Source organism: Oryzias melastigma, linkage group LG9 (assembly GCF_002922805.2).
Source record: "Oryzias melastigma strain HK-1 linkage group LG9, ASM292280v2, whole genome shotgun sequence".
Lineage (NCBI taxonomy): Eukaryota > Metazoa > Chordata > Actinopteri > Beloniformes > Adrianichthyidae > Oryzias > Oryzias melastigma.
This window is the reverse complement of record NC_050520.1, coordinates 13,819,935-13,830,574: the sequence shown is the minus strand read 5'-3', so window position 1 is coordinate 13,830,574 and position 10,640 is coordinate 13,819,935. Positions and strand designations below refer to the sequence as shown.

Genomic DNA, 10,640 nt, shown 5'->3' with positions numbered 1-10,640 from the left:
TGATTGATTGATTGATTGATTGAAAGATAAAAATAATTTAAAACCGTCAAAAGAATAATTCTTGAAAGCGTTCCTGTTTTTACAATTACGCCTTAAGATACACAAAAAAACAACAAATTCTTCTTATTACAACAACTGCATTTAGCCTTAGGTTCACTTAAATCACATGCGACACATGTGTCAAAGGGCAGCATGTGCTTTCAAACAAACTGTGTAAATCGTTGCAAACTCTGGGTTCCTGTCTCTTCTAAAGCCCACTCTCTGGAATCCTGTTTTAACCCACTTCACTCTAAATAGTGACTGATGAGACCTTTACTGGACCTCTGTGTTAGATTTCCAACCATTCCTAAAAAGCTCAACAGCTTGCAGGCTGCATTCAGCCTCAGTCATCCACAGATCCACGGGCCACTCGGCTGTGTTTTTTACTGGAAGACCCTGAAGACACAAAAGCTTCAGACGATAACAGAGCTCAGTAGCAGACCTGTAAGGAGACTCTCTTTCTGGCTCCTCTAAAGCCTCGCTCATTCACAGCAGCAGATTACAGTCATATTACAGAGCACAATGAACAGGCATGAATGTAGGAAGAATAGAAGTCATTACCTCTGCTGGATGAGGGGAAGAATGATCGTAAGAGGTTTATTCAAGGAGAAAACATGCTTGTTTATGTTTGATATTAAAGATTAGCTTGGTAAACAGCTCTGATGCTGCACAGAAGCTCCTTTCACCAAAACAAAGTGAATTGATGCACTGAAAAAACACAATCTTAAGAAAGACCCTTATTTCAAGAAAATAGTCTTGCAAAAAAAAAAAATCTGTCTCTGACTACAATTTTTTCTTTAACTAAGAATTCTTGGCAAGACTATTTTTCTTACCCCATTGGAAGATTCTTTGCTTATTTGACTAACATTTTAATACATTTATGAATTTCTATCTAATTTTCTAGGGGGGCGGTTTTTGTAGCATGGTTCCTGTAAGTGTTGGAAAGTGATCAAGATGAAGCAAAAATACAGTCAATTCACTGTGAACAGGTTTAATTTTCTCTTTGAAAGTTAAAATGAAAATAACAGTCACACAGTTCAACAACTCAAATCCATGTTTAGTTGTATTCATAAAGACGCTATTGTCAGCGAGCAGGAATCTGAATGATCCTCACGAAGCGTTGGTCCAATTTCATTAGGAATGTGAATTATACTCTTAACTGCTGTTATATTCACCATCTCACACTTTCAAAGTGACTTTCATTGAGAAAATCTGGAATATTCTGGTGTGATGTGGTGTTTGTGGTCTTCTAATAATCCTCTTTCTTTCTGACCTGAATCCAGCTGGTTTGGGCTCCTCTGGCATTGACAGCTGGCTAAATGACCGTCCTTTGCCTTTCCGCCTTTGCTCAGGACTCCTGACCTTCTTCAACTCTGCTCTCTGTCACCTCACAGTTTCTGTTGAGTTCCTCTCATTTACACACAGATTCTCTGTCTTGTTGCGAGTGACCTTCATTTCTCCGTGTTCCAGACGTTCCTCCACCTGCTCCCTGTTCTCTCTATAGATCACAGTGTCATCTGCAAACATCATGATCCTCAAAGATTCCTGTTTAACCTCATCCGTCAGTCGGTCCATCACTACAGCAAACAAGGAGGAGCTCGAAGCTGATCCTTGGTGCACTCCAACCTCCACCTTGAAGTCCATCATCTCAGCTCTGTCTTACAGCTATCAGTCATGTCCTGAACAACTACAACATTTCCTCTGCTACTCCACACTTCTAACAGTTTTACACGTTTTAGCTCAACAACATACCAGTTTGTTGTGATGAACACCTCACACCAATTTCTTTGCTCCATCAATTTTAAAAAATCTTAGACAAACGTTTTAAACACAGATTGGACAAATTAATAAATAAACACAAACTACCGAACGATAGCCAGTATGGGCTCAGAACCATAACAATGGCCCTGATAGAGGCTGTGGTGGAAATCTCAAATGCAATGGATACAAAAAAAGTTCTGTTGGGTTATTTATTGATCTCCAGAAAGCTTTTGATACAATCAATCATTATGTGCTAATATTAAAATTAGAAAGCTATGGGATGGGGGGAGGGTGGTGGTGGGGGGGGGTTAGCGCAGAACTGGATTAAAAATTATGTGACTAATAGACAACAGTTTTTAGTCTAGGGGAATACCAATCAAGATGTCAGGGCATTGCATGTGGTGTCTCTCAGGGTTCAGTTTTAGGTCCCAAAGTATTTAACCATTATATTTACATGTTGAAAATAAATTAGAGACGGCTTATGATGGAGAAATGAACATTGAAAGCACGAGTAACAGATCTGGTTGACATTCCTGCTGTCGGCATGCCAACTGAACGCTCCCTCAGTGCTTGTGACATCTGTGACATTTTGCTGTGAGACTAAACTGCACATTTCAGGGTGGCCTTTTATTGTGGACAGTCTAAGGCACACCTGTGCACTAATCTTGATGTCAGATCAGCATCTTGGTATGGCACACCTGTGAGGTGGGACGGATTGTCTCAGCAAAGCAGAAGTGTTCACTATCACACATTTAGACAGATTTGTGAACAATGTTTGAGAGAAATGGTCATATTGTGTATCTGGAATGAACTTTAGATCTTTAAGTCCATCTCAGGAAAAATGGGAGCAAAAACAAAAGTGTTGCGTTTATATTTTTGTTGAGTGCACATGTGGAGATTTTAGAGCATCCGTGGTAAGATAACGTTAGTTGTTTTAATCTTTTGCAGCAGCTTTGCTGGCTCACATTTAGCCGTTGGCATGGAGACAGACATGTGCAGATGTGCCAATGAAACCATGAAAGGATGTTTGTTTGCTTTCACATGGATTTGACCTCACCTTTCAGTCTGTCTGCCAAAATTGCTGCCTCATGCTCAGAGTAGTGCACTATGGGAGGAGGGGATGGCGGCCGCAGGCGGTCCTCGTGGATCTTCCGGCGGTGCCTCTCCTCTCTGGCCATGAAGCGCTGTTTACACTCCCACTCATACAGATCATCTCTGGCTTGAGCAAAGTCCACGTGGATCCTCCCAGAGTCCTTCTTGTCAGTACTGGATCCGATGCGCATTCGGTATCCTGACGCAGACGAGAGGTCAGACATGACCAGCTGCTTCCGAACAGTCCCGAGAAAGGAAACCGAGCCTGCTCACCTGACAGGTAGATGGCCTTGTCCACCATGAACTCCTCACTGAAGCGGATGTGACAGAAGTTCTTCTTGCTCTTCCGGATGGCGATGATCTCCCCGCACTGGTCAAACACTTCCCTGATGATCTCCTCTGTGGCATTTTCGGGCAAACCTCCGACAAAAACGGTCTTACAGCCAGGGGGGCGCTCACGGGTGGATGGAGGGGGCAAGTCTGGAACCCAAAGTGTTTCTTTAGAGCTATTACAATTCTAAGAAGTAAATTGATTTAAAGGGGCCATACCATGATTTTCTTAAGGCTTTCAGAGTGAACTATATCCATAAATATGATCATATATTACATTTGGAACAATAAAAATCGAATTATTTATGAAATATTTAGTTATTTTTGTGAGTTTTTTCATACCCAGAAGTAAAACGACTCAATTCCTGAAGCTCCGCCTGCCGCTGTGTATTTCATGAGTTCATCCTTTTAGCAGCGTGTCTGTGTTTGTCCCACGAAAAATAAACAGTATCCAAACTTCTAACATACATCTATCTGCCTGTAGTCGGCCCGGCCATCGCTACACTGGTTCACAACACAAATACACTCGGTGTTTGCACAGCGGCGGGGGAGGGGGGGTCTTAAAGGAGCCCTGCATTTAAAGCTGGAATTTACTGTAGACAAGACAAAATTGGAAAATATACGGCATTCTGCATCTGCAATGGAAGTTTTTGCTGATCATTGCTAAGGGGATGTCTCAATCTGTGACATCAGCAAGTGAGAACGGGTATGGGAGGGGCCACTATTGAGAGTGCAGGTTTTTAGAGATCAAAATACTTTGGGGTTCTTTATAGAGAAGATTGAACATTATAACACACTTAAAACCTCAAAAAGTTGTTTTTCATGGTAAAGGACCGTTTAAAAATGAAAAAGAAATCATCTGGTCTGATCTGGTCTTCTGGGCCATAGACTGTATATGAGGACTCAACCGAGTGCGAGACCCCCCCCCCACCCCACCCCTTTCCAAACAGCAAGTACCACCTGAATAATGATTCTTGCATCAAGGATAACCATTTTTACTTATGTGTTCTTGGTCTTTCAAATTTTTTTCAGGATGTTTTTTTTCTTTATTGAAATGTATTAAAGTTATAAATGGACCAACAGATGTCTCAGTGAAACATGTGGTCTCAGGTCAAACATTCAAAACATTTGATTGACAGGTTTCAGTGGAAGGGGTGTGGCTTTCCAACAAGAGCATTTGTCAGACCGACTCGGACCAATCATTGCTTACTGAGGAGGTCTGACTCCAATATGGTGGCATCTGAAGCCAAAGGTGATATCATCCTCTATCGGTCCAGTTCTCAGATACAGTCAATGGTCCTAATCCAGGCCTCAAGGGTCGTATTCCTGCATGTTTTCCAACATATCCTGCTCTGGTATGTTCTAATTGGCTGGACACACCTGAACAAGTCATGAATAAGGTACAGCGACCCTCGAGGCCTGGAGTTGTCTATCCCTGGGAGTTCAGTTTGAATGCTTGAGTTCTTACTTGGGTTCTGAGGAAAGAGGGTGCAGCTCTTGCAGTGGATGATCTCCTTGATGACTGGAATGTCAGAGGGTGGAGGTGGTACCAAACTGGAGGGAGTACCAGGTGGAGGTGGTACCAGGCTGATTCCTGCCATCATGGGGTTTATGGGCGCGATGAGGCCCAGACTGGGGTCGAATCTCTGGATACACAGAGAGTCTGTTTGACACAACAAGAACAGAAGCATAGACTTAGATTATGAGACTGCTGGTAGATTTGTTCTACTTTAGATGCTGATCTCCACTGAAAAGTAGAAGTTTGATGGATGATTTATGCCATCTTTAGAAAAGACAATGTTTTTCAAAACTTACTGGGATAATTTTGTCAAACAGATGGATTAATGATGCAAAAATCTAAAGACATTTGTTTTTCCTAAACATCAACAAAAAACATTTTAACCCTTAACACCAGAGCTCCAGTGTTTATGTTCTTTGATTTACTGTAACTTTTCAACCGTTAATACGATCATTCAACTTTTCTCCTTCACAATCTGCTGGAATGACTTTATTAACGGTTGAAAAGTTATAGTGTGTTAAAGATTTTGTGTTTAAGCGTCACCAGCGACGCCTCAGGTGTTAAAGGGTTAAGGGTATCTTAGTCAAGTTATCCTCAGTTGGGAATTATAATACAAGCTTATTGTGACAAGCTTTTTTTGGCACTTTTCTTTGGAAACTTGTCTTTGTGTAGAAAGTTCTGCAGATTTTTATTCCTTATTTTAATGGGATCAATTTAGAAAGAACATTAAAGGATAACCAAACCCTAAATCAACTTTTTTTTGTCTGTTGACCTCTATACACGGGTTTTAAAAGTGTTAACTGTTGGTCATTGCCAAATTTTTGATAAATTAAAATAAAGTTGTTTAATTTTTGAGAATATTGTCAAAAACCGTCTGTGTTGCCCCCTAAAGGTTGAGTCGAGGTATTACACTTGAATTCTGTGATTGGTCAAACCATGTAAGTTTCAGTAGTCTTACATAATGATCTGCAGCTCCAGTAACGGTAACAGTCTGCCCCCTAAGCCCCGCCCCTCTGACTGGATTTTTTAAATTTCGGCTGTGAGTGGAGTCAGCCTCCAACTTCCCTGTTTGGTTACCCTTTAAGTCCAATGTAATATACCGTATTTTTCGGACTATAAGTCGCACCGGAGTATAAGTCGCAGGGGCCAAAAAATGCATAATGAAGAAGTAAAAACCCTATATAAGTCGCACTGGAGTATAAGTCGCATTTTTTTCAAGTAATTTATTTTACAAACTGGTTGAAAAAAACGATATTACATCATCCTGGAAGGTAAGTTATAACATTCATAAGTGAATAGAAAACAGGCTGAATATATGTCAACACATATTCACATATTAGCATCATGAAAAAAACGAAAAGGTGTAGCATTTATACAACATAACAGTTTTCTTTAACTATAGTCTCAAGAACTCATCAACTTTGTATCTTTACTGTAATTAATTGCACGCAATCTCACTCCATATCACTAAATCCGTTAAATTCTTCGTCCTCTGTGTCACGTCTGAATAACTAAAGTAAATAAAGTAATTGCATAGATCACCATAAGAGGGCACTCTAGACTTACGGTCCATATCTCATCATTAAAAATTCATATATAAGTCGCACTGGAGTATAAGTCGCAGGGACATTCAATCTATGAAAAAAACCGCGACTTATAGTCCGGAAAATACGGTAAGTAAAGAGCAAAAACAAGTCCATAAGTAATAATGGGTAAAATAAGTTAGGTGTAAGGAGGCCGAAGGCTTTATTATTATGTGAAAACAAAATAAAGATATTTGGACTTTCATGAAAAGCCTGTGACCAACAGTAGCCGGGTTAGACCGTGTGACCCTGAAAGAGGCACAGCAGGTTGAGAAAATGGATGGATGGATGATGAAAATGGTCAGGTGAAAGCATGAAAGGTTAAAAAGCAGGCCTGATGAGGGTCAAGAGGAGAAAGAACTTTTTCCAAGGGAAAAAGGGGGAGAACAGAGCGATGCTTCTCCTGTCTGAGTGAAAATAGAGCAGACGCGCTGTAGGAAAGTGGTGCAGCCTTGCTAGCTCCCGACTTCACTGTTGCAATAACAAGAGAGCGGGTGGAGCCGAGCGTCAGCACAAATGCCTCCACTCCCGCGGCCCACGCAGCCACAATGCGCTGAAGAACAAAATGATTCAAATCACAGGGGAGCGGTGCTGTCGCACGAGGACGGGACAAATGTCCTTCATAGTAACTTCTCAGAAATAAATGTTTCCTTTGCTCCTCAGAGTGGAGGATTGATAAATGCAGCTCTGGTTCACTGCAAAGGCTTTCACTTGTGCTGCTGCTCATAGAAACCATACAAACATTTCTGATCGTGACTGAGCTTTCTGTGATTCCTGAATGCCTTTTTCATGACACAAAACACATGCTAAGATGATCATGCTTGATCTTTTGAGGATGATTTTAATCTTGTTTGAGGAACAAAGGCTAAAAAAAGAAAACGTTCACCCTTCAAACCATGGATTTGTGTTTCAGAGCTCTGCTGCTCATGGACTCCAGTGTTTGAGGATAAATCTGTTTAAATCTGGAGTGTCAAACTCCATCACACAAGGGGCCAAAGTCCAAAACACATCTTAGGTCAAACAGGATAAACATTTATTGAACACTATAAAACTACATTTTTTAAACTTTAAACTGTAACTTTTAAACATAATTACAAACAAGATAAATAGCACTACCAGCAATAATGTTAGTGTGAATGCTGTAAGCTGAATTTAGCTGCTGAAGATGCTAGTGATAGCTAAAATATTAGTTAAATGGCAAATTAGCCTAAAAAACTAAGAAAAAAAACCTAAGATAGCCAAAACAGCTAGAATGTGGCTGAAATATTAGTTAAACTCCAGAACAGCCTAAAACAATATTAGTAAATGCCAAAATAGTCCAAAAAGTTAGCAGAATGCCAATTTTTAAAACTTTTAAACTGCAACATAAACATAATTATCCATCCATCTTCTTCTGCTCATGCAGATTTAGGTCGTGGGGGCAGCAGTCTAAGCAAATCAGATCAGAAATCCTTTATTACTCCCACAATAAGGATGATGTCCACAAGATGTCCCGACTTCCCTCTCCCCAGACACTTCCTCCAGCTCCTCTGGGGGGACCCCGACGTAGTCTCTCCAGTGTGTCCTGGGTCTTCCCCGGGGCCTCCGCCCAGTGGGACATGCCCGGTACACCTCTCCAGGGAGGCGTCCAGGAGGCATCCGGATCAGATGCCCGAGCCACCTCAACTGGCTCCTCTGGATGTGGAGGAGAAGCGGCTCTACTCCGAGCTCTCTCCTGGTGACCGAGCTTCTCACCCTATCTCTAAGGGAGCGACCAGCCACTCTACAGAGAAAACTCATTTCAGCCGCTTGTAGTCGGGATCTCGTTCTTTCGGTCATGACCCAAAGCTCATGACCATAGGTGAGTACTGGAACCAAGATCGACCGGTAAATCGAGAGCTTTGCTTTCTGGCTCAGCTCTCTTTTCACCACAACGGACCGGCACAGTGACTGCATAACGACAGACGCCGCTCCAATCTGCCTGTTGAGCTCACGCTCCGATCTTCCCTCACTCGTGAACAAGACCCCAAGATATTTAAACTCCTCCACCTGAGGCAGGAGCACTCCACCCACTGAGAGAGGGCAAACTATCTTTCTCCGGTCCAGACCATGGCCTCAGATTTAGCAGTGCTGACCCTCATCCCAGTCGCTTCACACTCGGCTGCAAACCGCTCCAATACATGCTGGAGGTCCTGGCTTGATGGAGCCAACAAAACAACATCATCTGCAAAGAGCAGAGAGGTCCCCAATCCTGTGGTCCCCAAACCAGACACCCTCCAGCCCCTGTCTGTACCTAGAAATTCTGTCCATAAAGACTATAAACAGAACCGGTGATAAAGGGCAGCCCTGCCGGAGTCCAACATGCACCGGGAGCAGGTCTGTTATCAGTTCATGTTGGATTATTTATGATTTTTTAAAACATAAATAAAGTCATATGTTCGTTATTTTCCCACTAACAACCGGTTCCCCTCTAGCAGTTGTTTCCCACTAACAACCGCTGCTGCTACTTACACTCTGGAAAATACGGTAAAATTGTTTAATTCTTTCCTGCAGTCTTTATTCTTACGTTTGAACGCAGTTTCCATTACAAAACCAGTCGTTTATGCACAAACAGTAAAGAGGAAACCTGATTATTACTTCTGATTTCTCTGATCTGTTTTGAACAGTTAAATAAAGATCTGTTTAGTTTCATCAGTACTTTCTAACTAATCTGTTTTGTTATTACATTTGTGTCAGTTTAGCTTTGGTTAATGGTTAGATTAGTTCAGATTTGACTGTCATGTTTCCAGTTGAATTCCACTTTAATGTTTAATAAGCTTTTACACACAAATGTTTTGTCCTGCCCATCCTAACAATCCCAATGACTGATAATCAGCTTTAACTTCCACACTAGACAGCTTTATGTGATCAAAACTAATGTTTGTTCAGCTGGCACATTTAAGGAGTTGAATTTTTTAGGGAACTCGTGTGGTCCTCGGAGGGAGAGAAAAGTGTTGATTCCATTCATGTGAATAAAAAAATGTTGGCAAAGAAAATAAGAATTTGGAAACAGTGAATGTAGAAATGCTGCAGGTCTCCAGATGGAGAAAACTGGCCCCTAAAATGCTGACGCTGTCCTCCCTGCAGTGACAGAGCACTGCTCTCCCACACTATAATTTCACAATGAGATTTTCTCCTTTTCACAGCTAAAGAGAGATTTTCTTCTGGATTGAGACTTTTTGTGTGTTTAATAAAACCACCTATTTTTATTTATTTATTTTGAGAAAAAAGCAGAGACATTCCTACGCCTTTTATTTTTCCAAAATCTCCCAAGCTCATATTAAACTAAACGACGTCCATAGTATGTGGAGGGATAATGTCTAATACATCTGGGCAGTCGGGATGCATCCAGAAATTCCTCAGGTCCCGGGAAAACTCATTCGGTTGGCGTCTGCGATGACCTACACACCTCTGCAGCACAGATTCATCATAATCACACACAGCTGCTTCCCAGAACCAAAGTGGGCTGAGCCAGCTTCATTTCTGTGACTGAGACCTCTGTTGCAGCTGTCACAGACGGACACAGAGCAAGAAATATGGAGACAGAAAACACACCCGGATGAACGATGAGAAGCCACAACGGAGAAAGAAAGAGAAATCTACAGGAATAAAGGAGCGTCGGAGAGCGTTGATTGAATGGATTTTGAATTTATTGTAATAAAAAAGGATAAATGAGTCCAGAAGGAAGAGTGAACTGCAACTGTTTGGCATCAAAATATCTTTTAGCTTAGAGCGCTTCTGCCACATAACACTGAAGACATTCATGCTATCATATTCACATTCATGATATCAAATGCTGATGGTCACATTCCTATTTTAAAAAAAGCCAATTCAAAAAAAGATGGCAGCTAAGCTTTATCGCTCACATTTATTTTACAAAACAAGTCATTCCTATAGTATTTATTTTTTATTGTTGCTTATGAAAATGTTAAAAGGTGTAAAGGCTAAAACGAGTTCTGTGTTAACTCAGTTTTGTAGCCGGCACACTCACGCTGCAGCCTGACGATTTCATGCTTTTCAAAAAATAAAGTCCACAAACGCAAATAAGTTTTCATCTGCAAAAAAACAAACAAAATAAAATTGCGGGAGTTCTGATTAATGTTGTGCTTATTTAATACCAATTTGAACAAAAAGAGGGAAAGAAAAATGTGACTAAAAGTGATTAACAGTTATAAAAATGTTTTGCACTTTTTCTGTTCCTCATAACAGCACATAGTGTGGTTGAGTGTGCACACACAGATCGACAAACACAAACTTGTTGCAGCTTAAGATGTTGGTGCTTTAACGTGCAAGATGAA

General features: G+C 41.1%; 1 protein-coding gene across 5 annotated transcripts in view; it reads right to left on the bottom strand.

Moving 5' to 3' along the window:
• Window positions 1-10,640, bottom strand: part of enox1 (ecto-NOX disulfide-thiol exchanger 1) — a 112,873-nt gene that overhangs the window by 27,398 nt on the left and 74,835 nt on the right. For all 5 annotated transcript variants that reach the window (XM_024260168.2, XM_024260172.2, XM_024260170.2 and 2 more), the window contains 3 exons: window positions 4,691-4,885; window positions 3,166-3,372; window positions 2,858-3,091 (listed from right to left, as the gene is read on the bottom strand). In XM_024260168.2, coding sequence (XP_024115936.1) covers window positions 2,858-3,091; window positions 3,166-3,372; window positions 4,691-4,885 — 636 coding nt within the window. The remainder of the gene's footprint in view (window positions 1-2,857; window positions 3,092-3,165; window positions 3,373-4,690; window positions 4,886-10,640) is intronic.